This window comes from Aspergillus steynii (genome assembly GCF_002849105.1).
Source record: "Aspergillus steynii IBT 23096 chromosome Unknown P170scaffold_7, whole genome shotgun sequence".
Lineage (NCBI taxonomy): Eukaryota > Fungi > Ascomycota > Eurotiomycetes > Eurotiales > Aspergillaceae > Aspergillus > Aspergillus steynii.
In genome coordinates, this window is record NW_020194404.1 from 2694107 (window position 1) to 2715680 (window position 21574).

The following is a 21574-nucleotide window of genomic DNA, read 5'->3' on the forward strand; positions in this document are numbered from 1 at the left end:
CTCTTTGTGTCCTTATCTCGGTCTTCTTGTTCTAGAATGTTGTGCGGTTGATGACTCGGTGGAGAATGCGTGATCCGCGGTCGGTATGTTATTTTTGGGTTTTTCTCGGTGGAACTTTGCCTGCGCTTCGGATTCCTCCGTGGCAGAAGAAATCCATGCCGAGAACACAGGTGAGAGGGAATATCGACAGGCAAACTTACTCGATGGCATCGCACGTTCAAGGCCACATTCGCTCTCAAAATGTCATCGTGATCACGGAAACCTGCGCAACAATACCGGGTTAGCATGGTATATATTCCACACCATGAGCAAGATTCTTCACTCAAGTCCCCAGTGCGCTGTCCTAGGGAGATAACGCCAGACCACGAAAGCTGCAAAACACCCAAAGAATAGCTTAAAACGATCTCCCGGTGAACCAACCGCAAACTACGGAATAACAAAACCTACGACTCGATGGCAACGCGCATGGTCAAGTCGGCCATCGGCAAGTGGACCACAACCCGAAATTCCGCTGAGTCATGCGATCCCCAACTGGTGGATTGCGACGATTCGCGATGATTGGAACACTCCTTCAGAATGCAGACTATCTGCACTCAGCTGTGGAAATTCGAGGTGCAGATCAATGGAACCCTGCGTCCGAATGACCGGCGATGGGACCGATGGTCTCTTTAGGGGTCCCGCGAAGTCCTCCATCTGAGTCTTTCCTCCTCCTGCCACCAATTTCCACCATGTCACCGCGAGGACCCTCCAGGATGCTGTAAGACTGCTATACGACTCCGAGCTAATGCTTTAATATCTCGGCCTCGGCATTGCATTCCCCGCATTTCCCCACACTCCGACCATCCCCATGCTTTTCGGTCCTTTTGTCTTTGCTTGCGGTTTCTCCCTCCTTGTCTTCTCGCATCGCTGTCGCCATGTTTGGTGAATCCCCTTCTACCACCTCTCCCACGTCGCCGCAGAGATCTGCCAAGGGGTACTTTAAATGTGGCAGCTGCAGCAAGAGCTATGTTCGCGCAGACCATCTTATTCGGCATGTTCGGTCTCGTTAGTCGCCTTTCCCCTAGCCTAGATCAAGGCAATTGACAGAGTTACAGATACAAGAGAGAAACCTTACGTTTGCCACATCTGCAATAAAGGCTTCGCCAGGCCGTTAGTATCATTCCTTCCTCGGCTCGTCTATATGCTGATTGAAATAGTGACTTGATGAAGCGGCATGCTGCGGGTCACGAAAATCCAGACGAAGGAAAACGAAAACGACCCCCATCGTATCCGAAGAACGGTCGCGTCTCCCAGGCCTGTGCTGCTTGCGCTAAAAGTAAACTGAAGTGTGACGAGGAGAAGCCGTGCAAACGATGCAGGGAAAAGGGATTCACGTGCGACTGGCCGGATGGCGGGAATGATGCGTCGCCTTCCCCTGTGCAAGGTATTTGGACTGTCGCCTTAATTATGCCTCGTTGCTGACAATATGGGACCTTAGGATCGCATACCGACCAACCGAACGATTCCCTCGACGATGGACTCGAGCAGCCCTCACTCTCACCTTTTAATCCTGGCGAGGAGGCTGAAATGCTAGATGTAATCGACCCGGCTGATTTGGAGTCCCCTGTCGCAATAGATCCCTATTTGCCCGCAACAGGGACGAATCCATTACCCGATGATGGCTTGTCAATGACTTACGGTGGTGAGCTTTGTTATTGTTGTCTGGTAGCTTCAGCTATTGATCGAGTTCAGCTCAAACGATTTCTCCTGCCATGGATCATGACAGCGGTATTTTCAGCGTCGACGGTACCTTTTTTCCGAACTTCATTCCCGACTCCTTAATCCCTTCTCTTGCGCGTCACGATATGGACACCTCGACCAACCTACCGCACGACTACATTCACGATGTATTTGATCATAATGTGAATTTTGACTTCGACCTCACCGACGTGGACTTTGGCCTGATTGATTTCTTCAACACCCGAGGAATTGCCGAGGCACCCGACCGCTCCGATGCAGACAGCGGCATTGCCCTGGGCGCCGAAGCATACCGACGGTCATCATTATCGAACTGGACGCCAGCCCATGAAGACCATGCATACGCTCACCAAGGCGACCTATCGGTCCCTAAATCCATCGACAGCCCAGAGGCCAACATGCGACCGGAACGTCACATACTATCAGAGCGCCTGTCGCCAGGAAGTCGTGATCTCATCTTCGGCATGGTTCTCCAAACGAACACAAAAGCCACCACCACACGGATAATGAAGTCGTTCCCGAGCACAGAGCTGCTGGACAGCCTGATTCAGGACTACTTCGAGTTTCAAAATTGCCACATTGACTCCTGGATCCATGGCCCAACATTTCAGCCAAACGACCAAAACCCGGACATGTTAGCTGCTGTTGCCGCTGCGGGCGCGATCAGATCGCCTATTCCGACTATCCGAAAGCTTGGATTTGCGTTGATGGAGGTCGCGAGGCTTCAGCTATCATCCAAGGTCAGAAGGTTCCTTTCTGTTAGTGGATTTGTGACTAAAGGATGAACATTAACAGTATGAGAATGACAATTCAACAACTCGTGACTTACGGGCCTCGCAGACTTTCGCCCTGTCCCTCGATATCGGCATCTGGAGCGGGAACGGTCGACGCACCGAAATTGCCGAAAGCTTTCAACAACCGCTGATTACGATGCTACGGCGTTCTCTGCGCTTCCGACGCTCCGCGTATTCTACGATTCTCCCTAGCGTGGACGACTCACCGGAATCTTTGGAGCGGAAATGGCGCACCTGGGCCGAGCAGGAGTCTTTCAAAAGACTTGCACACCACCTCTTTCTTCACGACGCTCAGTCTGCTATGATGCTGAACGCTACTCCGATTCTTTCCTACGCCGAGCTCGAACTTCCATTTCCTGCCATCCGAGCACTCTGGGATGCCCAATCTGCCGACGAATGGCGAGACATATACCTACGAACTGGGACAGGCCCCGGCCGTCTGCCCTCACTAGTCGATACACTGCATAATATGTCAGAGCTCTCATCGTTCTCGGGATGCATCGACTCACAGCTAAGCATCTTTATTCTCTTACATGGTCTCTCCGCTCTCATCAACGAATACCACCGCCTCAAATTCATCTCCAAAGGCAGCTCGAAGCACTGGAACGCTCTCGTCATCAGCTCCCGCCAGCAAGAGCTCTCCCAGGTTATATCCTTCTTCCGCATGGTCTACCATGAACTCGCCGACACCCCAAGCCCGCAGATTCTCCTCGTCTACGAAATGATATCCATGTTCCTGTATATGTCCCTTGAGGAATTACAGCTCTTCGCCGGAAAAGAAGACAAGAAAGAAGCCCGACGCGTGTACCAAAGCGCCCTCGAGTGGATCAACAGCATTGACTCTCGTCGGGCGCTCTGGCATGCAGGACAGGTTCTCCGCGCCGCAAAAGCCATGCCGCCCGGTTCACTGACGGGGTTCTTTGCCGTGGGTGTATACTATGCTAGTTTGGCTTTCTGGTCCTACAGCGTTGTTTACAGGGCGAAAAATGCGAAGAAGCCGGCAGGCAGTCCGCCGGAGGGGCATTATGGTGGGCGATGGCCCACTGTGTTTCTGGACGGCGACGACTCGACCGACGTGCAGAAGTTTATCTCTCTGGGATGCGGATGTCCGGCGTTGCAGGGACCACGAAGTCCTGTGCTGGTTGCGGACCCGAATCAGACGATGGCTCTTGCGCGAGGAGTCCTTCGTGCTGAGGCGTCGCATGATGCGCTGCCGCCGTTGGTGCAGAGTCTTTGCCAGTTGATGGGGGATCTGGGGAATGCGGCCAGGTCGAGTGCAGTTGGATCGGTGTGAATATGATCTTGTAAATTAGGTGTTACGAGATTTGCTCATAGAGTGTGAGCAATGTATATGAAGCTATTCCAGTTCAGACATGGAGTAGACAATTACCATTTCCCATCAAATCACCAACATCAGACACCAGCTACATACCTAATAGCCACCTACTTCATCCTCCCCCATCGGCTTAAACTCCACCGCCGTCGGCTCCTCCCCAATTCCCCTCCTCCTCGCCTCGTCCAAAATCGCCACCGTCGCCGTTGCGCCAATCCTCGTAACCCCCAAACTCATCACATGCAGCAAATCATCCAGAGTCCGCACGCCCCCAGCGGCCTTAACCTGCACCTTCTCTCCCGCCTTCTCCCTCATCAGCTTCAGATCCTTCACCGTCGCGCCTTTATAATTATACGACCCATCCCCCTGCTTCACAAACCCATACCCCGTCGAAGTCTTCACAAACGCCACCCCCACCTCCGTACATATCTCACAAAGCGCCACAACATGCTCCTCCGCCAGATAATCATTCTCAAAAATCACCTTCAGCGTCGCCTCCGCCTTCACCACCGCCTCATTCACACCCGCGATCTCAGCCCGCACATACCCCCACTCCCCACTGAGTACCTTCCCAACATTAACCACCATGTCGATCTCACTGCCCGGTCCCGCGGCCTCCGCTGCGGCCCCAGCTTCGTGCACTTTCATGGCGATGGTGCTGTTGCCGTGCGGGAAGCCGATCACGGCGCAGATCCGGACAGTGGTGTCGCGGAGCTCGGTGAGGGCGAGGGGGATCGCATAGGGTTTTATGCATGCGGTTGCGACGTTTTGGGTGCGCGCGATTTGTAACCCGGTGGTTAGGTCACTGTCGGTCATGGTGGGGTGGAGGAGGGAGTGGTCGATTGTTTTGGATAGTTGGGGGAGGGTGACGGTTATGGTGTTGGTGTTGGTTGGGGGGGACATTTTGAATGTTGGAAAGAATTGTGCTTTTTAATGAAAGGCTGTTTGGAATGGAGGTTGAGGAATGATTGTGGTGTTGAGGGTGAATGGTATGGTGTGTGTTTGTGATCTATATATGCCCTGGGCGGGAAATGGTCCGGTGGAGGGAATTACTGTTTACGGTTAGGCCGGTTTGTAGAAGGGAATGGCTTCCGGTGGAGGGAATTACCGAAGAGGGATTTTATGCCCTGGTTTTTTTTTTTTTTTTTTTTTTTTTTTTCGACGGACGGCTGATTACGAATGAATGTGAGGGATTTCATTGTGGCATTTGATTCTGAATAAGTAGAATTCAAATAGGACACCAGGATTAATTACTGGTTGGTGACCTTGCTATAATGGGTCACCAGTTCTATTTTTTCTATCTTCCATACCAGAGACGGTCTTTGTGGATTGATCCAGAGCTGTTTCTTCCATTGTATTGCCAAACTATGCGGACTTAAATCATAATATACGGGAAGAAAGCAATCCTAAAAATGCGGCGGCAGATTATCCCAGCCCCAGATCCAGGTCTGCTCAGGCATTGGAAATCCTTCGTCGGCGGGTAGCTGAATGGATGAGCCGAGTACGTCATCGGACTCGGAAAACGGCGGATTTTGGAATAGTAGCGCTGTAAAGTGTTAGATCCATAGATCTCAAACAAGGATAACTAGGTCTAACCTTGGTCAAAGTCGGACAGTGCCTCTGTTAATGCTGGGTTCTGTATGTATTCCAAATACCTGTCGTTGATAGGGTCATCTAAGGCGACAGATTCTCCTTCCGGTATTGCGGCCGGATCGGGGCCACTTGGAATATTGCATCCTGTGTTTAATATGGACTCTCCAGGATGTGACAAAGCAGCGCTTTCGAAGTTGTCTGATCGTCTATCCAGTACCGTAGCACAAGCATCATCATTGCTGTCCTGTGCGCCCGGAATAACCTGCAGATAATCTTCCGGCTTTGATAAATCCAGCATCACATGCAGTTCCTTCTCCATGACGAGCTTCGTCAATCGCTGCAGAATTTCCAATCCTTGTCCTGCCAGAACAGAACGACTTCTCAGCTTCCGTTGAGCTCCCATCAGCCGGTGGAGGCCAACTTTTGCCTCGCCTGAACGCGATGTAAGAGGCTCGATGCTACTCAAGATGCCGAGTGTCACGCCTGCCGTGAAGGTATGGATCCCAGCGAACGAGGCGGCGTATGTGGCGGATACGATGTCCACGATTGGGCTGGTGATGGTTTCCGATATGCGCATTGCTGCGTCGTGGCATGCTTGAGTAGAGAACAGGTATGAGGTGGCTTGAGATGATCCGGTTCCAACGCTTGTGTTTTGGTCAGCTGGCTTGGTCACCAGTTTGAAGGAGAGTACTGGGCGGTGGACAAGGATTCTTGAATTTTCGTATGCGAGCTTCAGTGCAAGTCCTTGGAGCTGGTAGACGTGGTTTTCGAAACGAGGGCCAGATGCGCCGACGTCGCGGTCTAATTCATCTGGGGAAGAATAGCTCACGCCAATGCCAGGATCAGCTCTCCACCTGAGCTTAGCGGGAATCTCTTGGTGCCATGCTTGCAGTTTGTGATCAAACTCTGATACCCTTTTGATGAGGGCGTGTGGATTGGAAGGGTTGTTCGATTGTGAGTTTTCCGGGGAATTTGGCCCAACGCCGTAAAGTTCTGCCAGGGCGTTCTTCGTGATCACGGACAATTTCGACTTGTAGTACTTGTAGGATAGTAACGTAGCCTCTCCAGTGAGCTGATCGTCGAATGATTTTGGCGACTGGCGAATTTCAGATTTGGCAGACGGGTCAAGCGGCTCAACGTCGCAATCGGCATCCCTAATACTATGAGGGTAGCCATATGACATTGAACAAAACGTCTCGATTTCGTAGATCGCCCACCAGCTTCGTTTCCTGGCTTCGTTGCGTTTTACCATCTCCACAGGTGGATCCGCCAATTGCGAAGTGTTGACTACCTTCCGGTGAAGACCGAGAGCCTGGGCTATTCGAAGGCCACAACCACACACAGGCCATGCTAGTCTAGGTGCTCCGTGGTATAAGTAATATGTTCCTAGTAGAACGCAGGTCTGAACGGCCTCTAATGAGCCAACCGCGACTATATCAAGAAGCCTTGTTCGAATCCTCGACAGTATGGCATCTTTTAGCTCCTCGGGGACGATCCCGTAGTTAACCAGTAGGTGTCGACGATACTCTCCGATGTATTGCAGTCCGATGGCAAGCACCATCAGAAAAGTGCTGAGAAAGCCCAGGTCACCCGTTTTCGGACGCCTGTTTGATAGGTAAACCTCCGGCCAACGCTGTCGGAAATCGTCCTGGTGAAAGATGAGCATGAACCAGTGGACTCGGTCAAAGTAGGTATCCACAAGTAGGGCTGCAGCTTGGTGATCAGGCAGAAGCTGGATGAGCTCTGGAATGGCGCCGTGCCCGAGCGGCGGAAATGATGGTTTACCATTTCGATTTGAGTTTCTCGTCTCTGATCGATCACTCTTTTGATTTGTTCCTGCAGTCTCTTGCTCCGACCCCTCTGATTCAGGGCCATGCGGTTGGCCGCCAGGAATGGCGCTTGTTGCTGGAATACTCGCAGATGCTGCATTGTGCAAGTTAAATGCCTACACAAAGTCAAATGAAGAACCAGTGAGTCAGGATAGGCAATTAGCTCACTCCATCGACCAAGGACATTGTTGAGCTTGAGTTCCATGGACGTGCAGTTGCGGTTTGTTCGTCATCCCTCCCATTTGTATGTCTCCTGGCAGACCTCCTTAACTGAAAACTTGAAGAACCATTGTCTGCGGTCATGATAGGTTCGGATGCCTGTGTCGTAGCAGATCGAGAATGTCGGCGAGCGCGTTTAGCGGCCGGTTCCTCTGACGCGTCATGTTGCTGGTACACCCTCCATCGCGTACTCACAACTGGCTGACAATCCACTCCAGCCCGGACGCATAGTGTACATGGATGGTTCACGTCACACTGGATCGATTAGAAGAAATCCGGAGACGTCGACGAATCACTCACCTTGAGCTTCTGACGCCGGCAGCGCTGACAAGCGCTGGGCACTTTCTTCTTAGCGCTGCCCGGTGCGTTACTGGACTCATGGTTCATCGTCTACTAAGCATGGAGGGAGTTACAAACAAAAGCATTGGCATCTTGATGTCAGTTAAGGCTGGGTAGTGCGTGGAAAAGGAAAATCGAATCACAGAAAGCGCTCGCTATGGAAGCCTCAGGCAGCGGTTTTGTCAGCCGAGATAAACACTACGTCATCATATGCCTCAATATTCAGGCATCAATCGGGTTGAAATGGATTGTTTATTTTTTATTTTCATTTGCCAACTCATAGACCATTATCTACTGTACATTCATGGCTCAAAGGTTCAATAGCTGCGCGGCAGCTGGAGCACCTTTTCGCTGACGTAGTTGAGAATCATCTCACGACTCACAGGCGCAATCCGCGGCACCAGACACTCTCTGAGATATCGCTCCACGTCATACTCCATCGCGTATCCCATGCCACCGTGACTGAGGACCGCGCGCTCACATGCCTTGAATGCAGCCTCCGCTGCCAGATACTTCGCACTGTTGCAAGCCACACCAACAGAGTGGAAGGGGATCGACTCGTCTGTCTTCGAAGCATCGTACAGCCGGGCGGCGTGGTACGTCGCGAGCTTAGCGGCCTCGAGCTGCATGTACGCGTCTGCCAGCGGGTGCGCAATGCCTTGGTTCTGTCCGATCGGTCGTCCGAACACCACGCGCTCGCTGGCATAATGTGCCGCCCGTTCCAACGCTGCGTATCCCAGACCCAGGGCCTCGCCGGCAAGCAAGCACCGCTCCGCGTTCATGCCGTGCAGGATGATCTTGAAACCGTCGTTTTCTTGCCCAATCAGGCTGGTCGAGGGGATATCGTAGTTGTCGAAGAAGACCTCGTTGGCGTCCACTGCGCGACCGCCCATCTTCTTGATCTTGCGCATGTCTAACCCGGGGTTGCTTCGGTCGATGTCGATGCAGAACATCGATAGACCTTGGTTGGATTTCTGGACCTCCTCCAGCGGGGTCGTCCGCGCTAGCAGGATCATTTTGGATGCTACTTGTGCACAGGTGATCCAGATCTTCTGTCCGGTCACCGAGTAGCCGTCTCGGTCCGCGTGCTTCAGGGCGAGAGTCTTGAGCTTCAGCGTCTCCAAGCCCGTGTTAGGCTCCGTGACTCCGAAGCAGGTTCGCCAGGTGCCATTGATGATCTTCGGAATGGTCTCTTCGAGCTGCTCTTTGGTGCCAAACTTGGCCAATGGTTGGGTGGCATACACATTGGCGTGGATGGACTGCGCCCCGGCCATACCAGCACCGGACTGGGTGATGGTCTGCATCATCATGGTAGCTTCCGAGATTCCTGGGAAAAGTCAGGTTTTGTCTCCAATGGAGTATAAAGGGAAATACCTAGTCCCGCTCCTCCATGTTCTTCAGGGAGCGCAATTCCTAGCCACCCGTCTTTCGCCAATGCGGCATGGAGTTCCTTCGGATCTCGCTCTTGCTGGTCGCATTCTTGCCAGTATGTGTTGGGGAATTTGGCACAAATTGCCGAGATTGCATCGCGTACCATCAATTGCTCCTCAGAGAACCCAGCCAGCTCCATCAAGGGTCGCTGGACGGTGGTGGAGAAGCCTGATCGCGGAGCAACTCGCGACGCCACCCGGGAGGGTTTCGACAGCACCGGGCGCAATCGATGACATAGACTTCTTTGGGCGTATGTGCGTGACATTCTGTTTGATGTGTTGGAGTTATCCTCCCAGCAGTTGACAATCAAGGACCCTTTTATGTGGTGGTAGCAGTGGCGACCAGCCTGCAAGTAGCCGCCAAGTAACCGAGGGTTAACCGTGCATATAGCCAGCTTCTCCACCCCCGCGACTCTCCCAGTTATAATTAAACCCCAGTTATCGTCACTCCAGAGTTGCAGCTTGGCAAGTTCCAATCTTCCTTTTCGCGTGATCGTATACTTGGTCTTCAATATGAACCTCGTCAGACCGTTTTCCCGGGCAGTTCGCCATGTTCCCGGTCCTCGGTATACCTCAACTAAAGCCTCGACCAAGTCGAAAGGCCCCCTCTCAGGCGTCACGGTGGTCAGCCTGGAACAAGCCATCGCAGCACCATTCTGCACCAGGCAGCTGGCTGACCTAGGTGCTCGCGTGATCAAAGTCGAGCGGCCCGGCGTTGGCGACTTTGCACGTAACTACGACACTCGCGTTAACGGCCTAGCTTCGCATTTCGTATGGACCAATCGCTCGAAAGAAAGTCTTGCTCTCGATCTCAAAAATCCTCGCGATCATCGGACCCTGATGCGCCTGTTGAGTCGTGCCGATGTCTTGGTCCAGAACTTAGCTCCCGGTGCTAGTGGCCGACTCGGTCTATCGCATGACGCCCTGAAGACCGATAATCCCTCCCTGATCGTCTGCAATATCTCGGGATACGGACCCGACGGACCCTATCGTGACAAGAAAGCCTACGATCTTCTCATCCAAAGTGAGGCGGGTATGCTCTCCGTTACAGGCACCGGTAAGGAGCCCGCTAAAGTCGGTATTTCGATCGCCGATATTTCGGCCGGCTGCTACGCCTACTCCAATATCCTGGCTGCCTTGATTCAGCGCGATCGAGACCCAAACCGACGCGGGTCGAACATTGACGTTTCCATGCTGGAGAGCATGGTCGAGTGGATGGGCTTTCCCATGTACTACACGTACAATAATGCGCCTGGCCCGACACCAGCCGGGGCCTCTCATGCGGCCATCTACCCCTACGGGCCCTTCGAAACGGGTGGCGGCAAGACAGTGATGCTCGGCATTCAGAACGAGAGAGAGTGGGCAAAGTTCTGCGACCAGGTGCTGGGTCAGCCGGAATTAGCGACATATGAGCGATTCGCCAACAATTCTCTCCGAGTCAAGAACCGTGATGCCCTCAAGGCTATCATCTGTGAAGCTTTCTCAACCCGTTCGGCCGACCAGGTGCTTCAGTTGCTCGATGAGGCTTCGATCGCCAATGCCAGTGTCAACGATATGCAGGGTGTCTGGGACCATCCCCAACTCAAGGCTCGAGATCGCTGGACAGAGGTGTCGACTCCTTCTGGCAGCGTGCCGGCGTTGTTGCCACCGGGAATGCAAAAGGGTGGTGGTGGCTTTGAGGTCCGCATGGATGCTGTTCCTGATGTTGGGCAGCACAATGCTTCGATATTGGCAGAGCTTGGTATTGAGGATTAGGAATGGGACTTCCCCTCGCTATGTAAATACTAGATATAGATGATTTATTTCATGCAAATTGTGTTCGTGCTGCCTCCTCAGAGTATTAGTAACCCTGACCGCGGGAGTATGACACTCATAGTAGCACTCAAAATATATAACGCAAAGACATCGAAGATAACCAGCTCAGAGGCGGTAATGCATAATTTTGTGTTCAAAGATGAAAATAGTTTACACTAACCGAGATACAAAGAAGTCTTTTCCATCCACCTGTGGGAGGGGGAAAAATAAAAACAAAAATAAAAACAAAAGGAACACAGACTCGTCAGGTGACCAAAAGACCGCATAAAGCCGACTCCAAATGCCAAGACCCAAATAGCCGACTTGCGTCATGCATCTTTCGGCTTCTTCATTCATTCTGAAATTCCTCTTCTGCTAATAATCTCGCAATTCCATCCAAATCACTCAAAATGACACCCGAAGCAGATCCAGGCCATCGCCAAGGCAGAATTCGCGCAAGACAGGCGTGTCTGCATTGCAACCGACGTCGCATCCGCTGCAATGTGTTGGAGAAGCGTCCTTGCGAGAACTGCGTCGCGATGAACGTACCCTGCGAAGTAGGGGTCTCGAAGAGAGGAAAGTAAGCATGTCTCCATGAAGCCTTTCTAGAGATGGATCGCCGAGAGATCGCTGCCAACACTAAAAACTCCCAGGTACCCGCGCAAGAAAAATAACAGTAAAACCCACCGGCCCACTACCCCGAGGAGTGCCAGCCATCCGATCTCTCCGCCTGTTCTCACCGACTCCACCGTCTCTTCGGCTTCCCGAACTGAAGAGTCCCTGCTCACAGAGTCCAATGTCTCCAGCACTTCGCTGCAGGCTAAGCATTGGCTCCCGCATGGCCTTGTGAATGGCCCGCGTGCTCCGTGGATCTCCCCAGGGGACTCGACCTGTGTGTTCCTTGGGGAGTCGAGTCCGCTGACCTGTGTGATTGATGAGGGTCGTCGCTCGCCTCATAAGGGTTCCAGCAATGTGATGCAGAAGACGCGTCTGCATTACCCGATCCCTGAGAGACTGGAGACGAACAGTGCGCGGGTGGAGGAGCTTCGCGCACACAAAGCTAAGCTGGAGACGCAGCTGCAGGCAGATGGTGCTTTTTCTTATCCCCCGACAGAGACGCTCGAGACTCTATTACGTGCTTACTTCACCTGGTTTCATCCTTGCTTTCCCATCCTCGATCGCACGACAGTTCAGCAGTCGTATGCTGAGGGGAATATCTCGCCACTTCTGTTGCAGGCCATGCTTTTTATCGGAGTGAGTCTGTGTACGGATGCTGAATTTGCACGGACAGGGTTTGAAATCCGCTACCGAGCGAAGTTTCTGTTTTACAGTCGAGCAAAGGCAATTTATGATGCGGGTTGGGAGTCAAACAAAACGGTCAAATTACAATCGCTTTTCCTGTTGAGCTACTGGCGTGGAGGCCCTTCCGAGGAGCAGGACACGCGGTTCTGGCTCGGAGTGGCTATCAGCTTGGCTCAGAAACGTGGAATGCATATGATGTTCGTGCTTCATGGAATGTTGGAATCAAGGCTGACAGATCCAGGTCCAAGCTTTCTTTTGGTTCACCACGGGAAGAAAAGTTATGGAAGCGGATATGGTGGGCATTATATGTGAGTCTTCAATGGTAGGAGGGTATAAAGACCAAGACTAACGCTTCAAAGATCCGCGACCAGCAGAGTGCCTCCGCCCTTGGCTTGCCCGCCCGGATTCGCGACGAAGACTGCGACGTGGTTATGCTTGACACCAGCGACATCCGAGAAGACGAGATTGTGGAAAACCCTGACGTGTTTGGCACACAGAACGTGGAAGATGTGCCGTATCCAGTAGAAATGGCTCGACTGGCTAGGATATGTATGGCACCGAACCCAAACAGTCTGTTGCAACCATGGTATTGACAACCATAGTGCGCACAATTGTCTCAACGCAATACTTGCCAATTCAAGCATCCGTCGATACGTCTCTAAGACAAGAGCTTCAACAGCAGCTTTCGGAGTGGGAATCGAACATACCATCTGTTCTCAAGTTGGGGAACACTGCTAGCCCCAGGGCTATATTCTTGACGGGGTTATTGCATACGACACATAAGTGAGATGCACATTTGGAAATTTCACAGATGACATTGCTGATTAGCGTATAGCTACCTTTATGTTCTGCTCTACCGATCATTATTCCTTCATCCTTCTAACTCGGCCATGGACGAATTAGGCCAAATCGCACTTAACGCTGCCACGAAGACAACAAGAATAATAGAGGACATGCTATCCCACAACCTTGTTCAACACGGCGTAACACATCTGTAAGTCCAATGTCACCCAAGACGAGCCCGATCCTAACAAAGAAGGATCACCCACTCATTCTCAGCCTTGTGCATTCATACTATTCACTGCCGACGAACAACAGGCACAGCCCGCAAGTTAGCAGAGCACCGCGCAAGATTATGTCTGCTGGGGCTGCAGGAACTGCAAAAGACCTGGGACTTGGAGAACTGGGTCCTCGATCTTTTCTTTCGCTGTTTGGACGATTGCACGGCCCGTACGCTCCGACTGACTGATAATGTCAATCCAACGGCCCACTCACAGGCGACCAAGACTCATGAAAACGGGGAGGGTGAAGATCATAATCAACAAGGCCCTTGTATCCCGAATAATACGATGACACCCAATACACATGATCCTACGCTCGCACCGGACCTTCAAACTTCGCCATATGTCCCCGCTGAAGACCTTGCTGCACCGACAGACTGGTACGGCTTGTTCAATTTTACGGACGATTTCGCGGACGTTCTGGGAACACCGCAGTCACAGGAATCTCTTAACGTACAGAATCTTCAGTTCTTATATCGGTTTCTATAAGAGGTTTGATACAAAGTTTACAGTCGCAAAACTATTCGCCAGCTCGCAACGCTGCTTAAAACCCTCCCCGCATGTGGCCTGGCAATTGGATTGGCGGTTACTATGACCGAGACTCAATCTATAGACTGCACTTGCCGCATGAATCCGGCCCAACACTGGAATGTTCCACCAAGGTGGACTTGTTCTGGCTCTGGCTTGAACGAGGAGCATCGTTGGAAGGGTTCAGCTCAAAGAAGCTGGTTGGCTTCAGAGAAATCGACATCTTCTCCACCGGCATGACGGGGAAATCTAGTCGCCATTAGCATCTGGTATTGGGGCCCATTAGGCTATTGAGGCTTACCTTCAGGTCGCGTGATGTGGGTCACACCAAATGTATGCCAGAGCACGACATCTTCGTTCTCAACATTTTCGCCACGACGGGCCCAGACTCCCAACCCCGTGTCCTGACGGCTTTGGTTGGTGAACTCGCCCGCAGCCCATAGCTCACCTTCCTTGTATGACGTGACCCAGATGGGCTTGCTCGAGAAATGACCTCGTTGGTAGTTGAAAGTCTCGGGTCCCATCATGAGCATCTGGCTCGGCCAAGCGTGCAGCTTGTAGCCGACCGGCTTGCCAGAAACGGCATTGATGTGGTCGGGGTTGATGATTCGATAGGTTCGGGACTTGGTCAAGTCCAGATCATACCCTCCCGGTCGCTTGATGGGCGTGGTTTGCACTCGGAAAGCGCAACCAAAAGGATCCAGGTCGGGTTCGTTGCGAACAGGGATGATATCGTCGCACACAACAGTGTTTCGCACGCCGTCCAAGGCTGGATCGACTCGGACACTGAACAGGTGCTGGTGGTTGACCGCGAGAACTCCCGGTGCCACGACCGTTCCCCATGGGGACAGCGTCTTCTTGCTGATAAGCATAGTCGACATGATACCAGTGGCTTTTACGTCGATATGTAAGTTCGCCGCCTGGTCGAGGATGAAGGCGAGAATGTATTCGTAATTCATGATCGTGGCTGTACACTGGATTACCAGCTGTCTGTTTCGCACCATTGAAGCTTGTCCATTCCGCAGGTTGGTGTGCTTCCAACCAACTCCGTCGTCCACTTCGTGCATGCAAATCACGTTCTTCATCAACAATGGCTCTCCGGCCCCTGTGGTCCGAAGTCCGTCAAAATAGGCAATGTGCCCAAGACAGTCGCAGCCTAGGGTCAGCGTATTCGAGGTGATGCCGAAGCCAGAATCACCGAGATCGAACGCTTGTTTGCGATGGTACGGAGTGCGAGGATCGCCATATGGCACGGTCATTTCACTCATCGAGACACGATGGAAGATGGACCGTCCGTCGTAGTAGACATTGTTCAGAACGGGCCCTTCGCGCACCGTCCATCCCATATGGAACGACCACTTTTGCCAGCTCACCTGGCGACCGTCGATCCGGAAGGATGGGCCTTCGGGTTGCACAACGTGAAGAGGCTTGAGATCCTTGCGGAAATAATCCTTGCCCAGCAACGTTTGGCTGTATTCAACCGGTTCCGCAGGCTCCCATGGCTGAGTCTCGGATGCTACCTGGGGGCCGGCTCCTAGCGGAAGTCTCTCAATTTCAAGCAGTTCGAGTGTATGGGCGTCGAAGATAGGAGCGAACGAAGCAGGAAGGGAGTAATGATTCGCTTCGGGGTCGTCGTTCAGCACGATATACATGTAGCATTGGTACAAGCGACGGCGCTCGTTCGCATCATCCGTTCCATAACACCACGGATCATTGATGACAGAAGCACTATTCCACACCCAAGAATTAGCAATCAAAATCACAATCCCAATCAAATGGAAACGAATATCTCACCCCTTCGGTAACTTCAGCTTCTCAATCTCTTTCAGAACATCTGGATGCTCGCTGCAGACTTTCAAAATCCGCTCGATCTCATCCATATCTGCCGGCCCTTGGATATCTGGGTGCTCGGTATCCTCTTCCACCTTGCCAGTGGTGATGTTCACCTTGGCTTTGCGTAGCGTCTGGCTGCCTTGTTTATGGTAGTAGGTGTATCCCTTGCGGGGAGGCGCCTGGACGCTTGCTGTCCTGTCGCGCAGGTACGCCATCAGAGTTGTCTTGGGCGTTTCCAGCAAGTCAATGACCTTAAACCGGACCGGAGTTGGGGCATGGTAGGCTCGGACGGTCTGCGACACCTTGCGAAGCTCCACCGGGGAGAGGGGGTCAAGTGGGTGGAACATTGCGATGGGCTCGAGAGGTACTGTTCAAGAATTCAGTGCTTCATTCAGGAAGCGTTGAAGGCGTGGTGAGTGTGGTGATTGAGGTATAGAGTGACTTTTGACTTAGCAAAACGCATGGCTATTTATCCTCGGCTGGTCCGCAGCCTGGACGAGGGTGGAATTGCCTCCATCGCACCGCGGGGAGCTGCCTATATTTCTCAATATGTCGAAGCTCGCGCCCTCGAATCAGGACAAGGAACAAAATGCTGATGCATCACGGCGCATTGGACTTTGCTCCACACGCTGCCTGCTCTCTGCGCCTCCGCCGGGGATGAGGTTGGGATCTTTTCCCAATGCGGTAGTGATTCCAGCAGTGCATCCGGCTCCACATGTCCTGACCCACTGCACGGCGGTCACTCAGAAACATCGGGATCTGGCTACGACACGCGCCGTTATCCTATCTTTTCCCTCTTTTTGAGAAAGTTTGTTCGTTATCAGGGCTTCTTGGCTGGAGAGGGGGTGTTAGATGACCCCGGAGTCACTTGTCCACTTGCAGATAGAGTGGTCAATCTTTCTATCTTGTCCGAAATACTTTGGGAAAGTCTGCCAACCCATGCCTCAATGGCTATGATATCACTGCAGGCAGAACATACCTCTGTGGAGATAGTACCCATCTGGACCGACCTAAGCATCTAGGCATTGAGATGAGAAGTTACTAGTGATGGTAGCTCGCACAAGACAAGCTTGCGTATCTACTCAGCATTTCTCCCCTGACGAAAAAGATTCCTTATCGATTTCCTTCCGGATATGTTTCAGTATGGTCGAGTCTATCTCTACACAGAAGCTCAATGCGGCGATCGGAAAGATCGATGAGGCCACCCGCGGCCCGAATGCCAAAATACCTGGAATCGTCTGCGTCGCGGTGAATCGCAACGGCGACCTTATACTTTCTCATGCGTCGGGCCTCACCAAACTAGGTGGTGAATCTCCAATGTCCCTCGGCACAGTCCTCTGGCTTGCTTCGTGCACAAAGCTTCTGACGGGAATCGCGTGCATGCAATTGGTCGAGCAAGGCCGACTTGCTCTTGATGATGCTGCTCAGCTCGATGGATTGGCTCCAGAGCTGAAGAAGCGGAAGGTCTTGACTAAGGGCCCTGGGGGCGAATATACACTGGTTCCTCAGGAGCGGCCTATCACCCTGAGGATGCTTATGACTCATACCTGTGAGTAAAAATGACAATGCTGTTGGGTGTTAGGCTGACGATGGTAGCTGGATTCGGCTATGCCTTTGACGACTTGAACATCTCCGACTGGGCAAGGCCAATTGGACTAGATGATTTCGGAGGCAGACAGGAAGAAGTTCTGTTACGACCGCTTGTCTTTCAACCTGGAACAGCCTTTCAGTATGGCGTCAGCATGGACTGGGTGGGGCTGATTATTGAACGAGTTACAGGGATGTCTTTGGAAAAGTATTTCCAGACGTATATTTTCGCTCCGCTCGGTATTAACGATATAGCATTTCGTCCAACTCAGGACATGAAACGAAGACTTGGATATATGCACCAACGTGCCCCGGACGGATCCCTGAGCGTGACAGACCATCTTCTGCGACATGCTTTGGTCACGGATGAATCCGACGAGCCCTTCTGCATGGGCGGTTGCGGGTGTTTCGGCACTCCAAGAGAATACGCAAGTGAGTGTCCTCCCATTTTAGCTTGAGGGTGTTCTAATAATCATTGCCAGAAATCCTCTCCGTCCTTCTCAACAACGGCACCTGCCCCAAGACCCAAGCCAAATTACTAAACCCCGAAACTATCAGACGTACGTCCTCAACCCCCCAACAGCCGTAGCCAAATCTAACCTCTTTCTCAACAAGATATGTTCACCGATCAGATCCCCACGCTCCCAATCGATCTCAACGAACCGTGTCCCTCCGCAAAACCACACCTCGCCAACCCCTGCCCCATCATTCACAAGCCAGGCAACCCGACCAACGGCTGGGGCTTATCCTTTGCTTTGAGCCACCAGAAGAGCGAAAAGGGGCGAGCAGCTGGGTCCGCGTCTTGGGAGGGTCTTGCGAATTTATATTGGTTTGCAGATCGAGAATCTGGGGTTGCGATGGTTTTTGCGGCGCAGGTGTTGCCGTATGGAGGTGAGTTTTTGGGCTTTGTGTTGGTGTTTAGAGTAGATATCTTGGTGCTGACTGGTACTTAGATTATCAGGTGGTGAGACTTTGTGAGGAGGTTGAGAGGTTGGTTTATGAGAGTCGGGGGACAGAGGCTAGGAGCTCGCTTTGATTTACATATAGAAGAGTTTATAGTAGGGTTTGTGGGCCAGTGGAATGAAAGTATGGTGTTCAACTTGCACTTTTAATTAGAACAGTGCATCTCAAGTATCTCAACGCATGTTGTCAGTCCCAAGACAAGAGTCACTAGCTCCGTTTCTGTCCCCCTGAAGCGCCTAATACCAGACCCAGACGAATATTATAAACCAACCACGGCCACAGACTTCAAGATTCTCCCTGATAATAACTTAAACGGTCAAAACACACCTAGGCTACCATAATACCCCCTATAAATTCAATCGCGCATAAGCAATCCACTAGTACCACGATCCTGGTAGAATTCACACATCTATCCAAGACATGTGTTCATCGGTCCTCGCTGCAGTCGGTTCTCGTTCAGGAATACATCCCAGCTCCATCCCCTACTACCCTCCTTCCCTTAGGCCGCCGATAGGGTTCTGAAGATGTTTCACATCCCCCATGACAACGACGGTATCTGATGATCGACATTGCCAATTCCCTCCCTCTCCGGCAATTCCCCGCGACTCCCCGCATTTCATCATTTTATCCGGATATCTTTGCGGGGAAATTGTGGGGTAGGAAAGATTGCCAGAAATGGAAGGTGGCCTTTTGGTCACGGGGTGTGTCATGTCCTCTCGTAGGTTGATCTTCATCTCCGTGCTGTGACTAAATTCCAAATAGAAACAATTGTATTGAACTAATCAGGCAAGGAGGTTATTACTAGCTGGACTAGCAAGAGCCAAGGCATAAGAATCCGCCAAGTGATGATCGATGGGTGAGTAGCGTACTAGTTAGCATCAGCCCTCAACGCGTCCCAGTCAATACGCGGCCCCTCAAAGCTATACCGTCCTATGCACACCCAAAGGAGATTAATGATGACAACAACGCCAACTAGAATCACAGAGACGTAGTTCATGGATCCCAGTTCCACGGGAAGGTTGGGCGGCATGCAAATCAAAACGCAAAGCACGAAGATCCACATAACAGAGAATATATTGCAGTACCAGCCTAAATACCCCAGGCGGAGATATCGAGCGGGTAGGCTGTCACGGCCGCGAATGAGGAGCAGACCCTGGGGTACAGTGTAGGTTATGTTTAGGAAGAGGACAGCCGAGGTGATGATAGAGTTGAAGGCGGTAGTGGAAGCGAGGTAGAGGAGCCCATAGAGGCAGCTGAAAATGAAGGCGGCGACTGTGGTATGGACAGGGAAGTTGAGGCGATTGCTGACTTTGGAAAAGAAGGTGGAAAATGGAAATCCGTTCTGAGTACTGTCAACACCTGTTGGATGATTTTGATGGGTTGACTCACGTCGCGAGCAAATGCCCAGGCGATGCGGCCGCTGCTGACCCACTGAGAGGGTAGACAACCTTGAACATTGTTAGCTGTTTCTTTGAGGCGTTCGGGATTAAGGCCTACTGAGGTATACGACAAATAGGAGAATAAACAGCCCGAGTGTTACGCTTCGACTCCCAGTTCTGCCTTTTGTTAGACAGTCTTGTCACACAGTACACTGGAATCAAAACTCACACTTGATGGATCACTTCAAGACTAGGCAACGGGGATGTCCTAACAGCATCCATGTCCGAGATGAAGAACATCAATACAATGAACAGAGATAAACAGGTAATGAGACCGATAATCATTGTCATGATCATCACCTGTGGGACTCGTCTTGCCGGTCGAGGGATCTCCTCGCAGATATGAATGACTGCTGGAGGTAAGCTTAATACTCAGTTGATCGAAGCTTGGGAACCTACCGCCGTCTGTCCCTCCAAATGCGTACATGGCATTACTTACTGCAAGCATCCAGGCTGTACCCTGACCCCAGCCACTATTACCCTGTCCCGACGCAACGACAAATGATCCAGGTTGAGTCTGCTGGTGCATTGCTAATGAAACAATAAAGAAGATCAGGTAGCCTGCAAGCGACAGGTAGAGCGCTGCTTGGGCTACAAGGGAGATCCTGCTGGATACTGCGAACACCGGAAGGACTTGGAACGAGGTTAGTGCGTCCAAGTGCGCCTAAGACGGAGGATAATCGCTCACTTGTTATCAACGACACAGCAACATATGTCAAATAGGTCTGCCACTGATTGGCAACGTAGCCGGGTATGCAAAAATTGACGATGCCATTCAAAACCAAAGACGCGAGGGATATGCCCGAGCAACTTGGAAAGTTAGCCCTTGTACCTGGATTGGATGGTGAAGGACACACGTCACAATCCACCAAGCTAGAACCGACAGCCATCCCACAAGATAGGCGGTGTATCCTTTGGTCCTGTCCGCGCTCAAGATGTAACAGAAATGATATTGTCCCCCACTCGACTGTGCACGGTTAGCGCAATGTTACCGATATAATAGATCTATCATACCGGGAAGGCTGAGCCAAGTTCTGCAAGTCCGACCGTGACGGTGAGCTGGATGATAAAGGCGACGATGAGACTGAATATGCAGGCTTGGGCTCCTCCATACGTCAGGTTCTGTCCAAAACAACTCTGTGTAACAGGCAAACTGTTAGAAGAATCATTGAAAGTCTCAAGGAAATATGGAGAGAGTTACCAAGTAACCAATCCAAGAGTTAGTGATAGAAAAACCTAGCCCGAGAGCAGATATCCAGTTGAATTGTCGAGGCAAAACCGCATCATGGCCATTTGCACGGAGGATTGCATCATCGTCATAGTCTTGTACGGTACCCTTGAGTACTCCAGCATGAAGACTCTCCTGATCCGCAGGCGTTGACTGGCACTTTTCGATTTTCGAAGACTCTTCAGACATGTTGCTTCAGTGAGACCTTTCAAAGGCAAAATCGGCTGGCATCAAAGGTGATCTTGGCGAGACAAAAATGAGCATTTTTATACCCATCTTATCCTTGCTACGCAGTCCGGCACGCAAGGGTAAAAGCGTCTGTTTGATAGCAAATCCCGCATGGTAGACCTGACGGTATCGCATACTTCGTCCTATCGCAAACCCTTGATGATAGCCGGGAAGTATGGTTCTTCACCCCGCAAATCAGAAGTGCCGAACCCGATCTTCGCCTAGACAGCCACGATAAGAAAAAGTGCTAGCCGGGCCACCTCAGCGAGCTCCGTGACCTTATCATTCCTTGTCCAGAATGGAGAGGATCGATGACGAGACCAACGACGAGACCAAG

General features: G+C 51.8%; 9 protein-coding genes across 9 annotated transcripts; 4 read left to right on the forward strand and 5 right to left on the reverse strand.

Annotated features, from left to right (window-relative positions):
* Window positions 1–914: 914 nt before the first annotated feature.
* P170DRAFT_479147 (putative C6 and C2H2 transcription factor RegA-like) lies at window positions 915–3825 on the forward strand (the record flags this gene model as incomplete). Its single annotated transcript, XM_024853634.1, has 6 exons — window positions 915–1044; window positions 1095–1149; window positions 1197–1423; window positions 1478–1681; window positions 1732–2477; window positions 2533–3825. 6 exons carry the CDS (start codon window positions 915–917, stop codon window positions 3823–3825), a joined length of 2655 nt encoding a protein of 884 aa, XP_024701533.1.
* A 138-nt stretch (window positions 3826–3963) lies between these two features.
* On the reverse strand, window positions 3964–4808 carry P170DRAFT_512776 (2-deoxyribose-5-phosphate aldolase; the record flags this gene model as incomplete). Its single annotated transcript, XM_024855022.1, has 1 exon — window positions 3964–4808. The coding sequence occupies exon 1, from the start codon at window positions 4765–4767 to the stop codon at window positions 3964–3966; it is 804 nt and encodes a 267-aa protein (XP_024701534.1). The 5' UTR covers window positions 4768–4808.
* Window positions 4809–5191: 383 nt separating this feature from the next.
* P170DRAFT_458330 (transcription factor domain-containing protein) lies at window positions 5192–7472 on the reverse strand (the record flags this gene model as incomplete). Its single annotated transcript, XM_024851786.1, has 4 exons — window positions 5192–5410; window positions 5461–5617; window positions 5675–7402; window positions 7455–7472. 4 exons carry the CDS (start codon window positions 7470–7472, stop codon window positions 5271–5273), a joined length of 2043 nt encoding a protein of 680 aa, XP_024701535.1. The 3' UTR covers window positions 5192–5270.
* A 689-nt stretch (window positions 7473–8161) lies between these two features.
* P170DRAFT_458331 (acyl-CoA dehydrogenase family protein) lies at window positions 8162–9826 on the reverse strand (the record flags this gene model as incomplete). The annotated part of the gene is made up of 3 exons (XM_024851787.1): window positions 8162–9171; window positions 9219–9517; window positions 9804–9826. The coding sequence occupies 3 exons, from the start codon at window positions 9824–9826 to the stop codon at window positions 8162–8164; spliced, it is 1332 nt and encodes a 443-aa protein (XP_024701536.1).
* Window positions 9827–9838: 12 nt separating this feature from the next.
* P170DRAFT_322472 (CaiB/BaiF CoA transferase family protein) lies at window positions 9839–11029 on the forward strand (the record flags this gene model as incomplete). The annotated part of the gene is made up of 1 exon (XM_024843321.1): window positions 9839–11029. A coding segment is annotated over one exon (1191 nt), but the record flags the coding sequence as incomplete, so codon positions are not given.
* A 449-nt stretch (window positions 11030–11478) lies between these two features.
* On the forward strand, window positions 11479–13920 carry P170DRAFT_512780 (Zn(II)2Cys6 transcription factor; the record flags this gene model as incomplete). The annotated part of the gene is made up of 7 exons (XM_024855023.1): window positions 11479–11648; window positions 11722–12567; window positions 12612–12678; window positions 12730–12919; window positions 12973–13153; window positions 13206–13364; window positions 13410–13920. 7 exons carry the CDS (start codon window positions 11479–11481, stop codon window positions 13918–13920), a joined length of 2124 nt encoding a protein of 707 aa, XP_024701538.1.
* A 118-nt stretch (window positions 13921–14038) lies between these two features.
* P170DRAFT_467339 (uncharacterized protein) lies at window positions 14039–16139 on the reverse strand (the record flags this gene model as incomplete). The annotated part of the gene is made up of 3 exons (XM_024852477.1): window positions 14039–14208; window positions 14261–15687; window positions 15754–16139. The coding sequence occupies 3 exons, from the start codon at window positions 16137–16139 to the stop codon at window positions 14039–14041; spliced, it is 1983 nt and encodes a 660-aa protein (XP_024701539.1).
* A 796-nt stretch (window positions 16140–16935) lies between these two features.
* P170DRAFT_512782 (serine hydrolase domain-containing protein) lies at window positions 16936–18415 on the forward strand (the record flags this gene model as incomplete). The annotated part of the gene is made up of 5 exons (XM_024855024.1): window positions 16936–17341; window positions 17389–17811; window positions 17862–17939; window positions 17995–18270; window positions 18333–18415. 5 exons carry the CDS (start codon window positions 16936–16938, stop codon window positions 18413–18415), a joined length of 1266 nt encoding a protein of 421 aa, XP_024701540.1.
* Window positions 18416–19210: 795 nt separating this feature from the next.
* P170DRAFT_449732 (choline transporter) lies at window positions 19211–21198 on the reverse strand (the record flags this gene model as incomplete). Its single annotated transcript, XM_024851066.1, has 9 exons — window positions 19211–19684; window positions 19732–19790; window positions 19840–19898; window positions 19951–20134; window positions 20181–20414; window positions 20470–20591; window positions 20639–20748; window positions 20796–20918; window positions 20983–21198. 9 exons carry the CDS (start codon window positions 21196–21198, stop codon window positions 19211–19213), a joined length of 1581 nt encoding a protein of 526 aa, XP_024701541.1.
* Window positions 21199–21574: the final 376 nt, after the last annotated feature.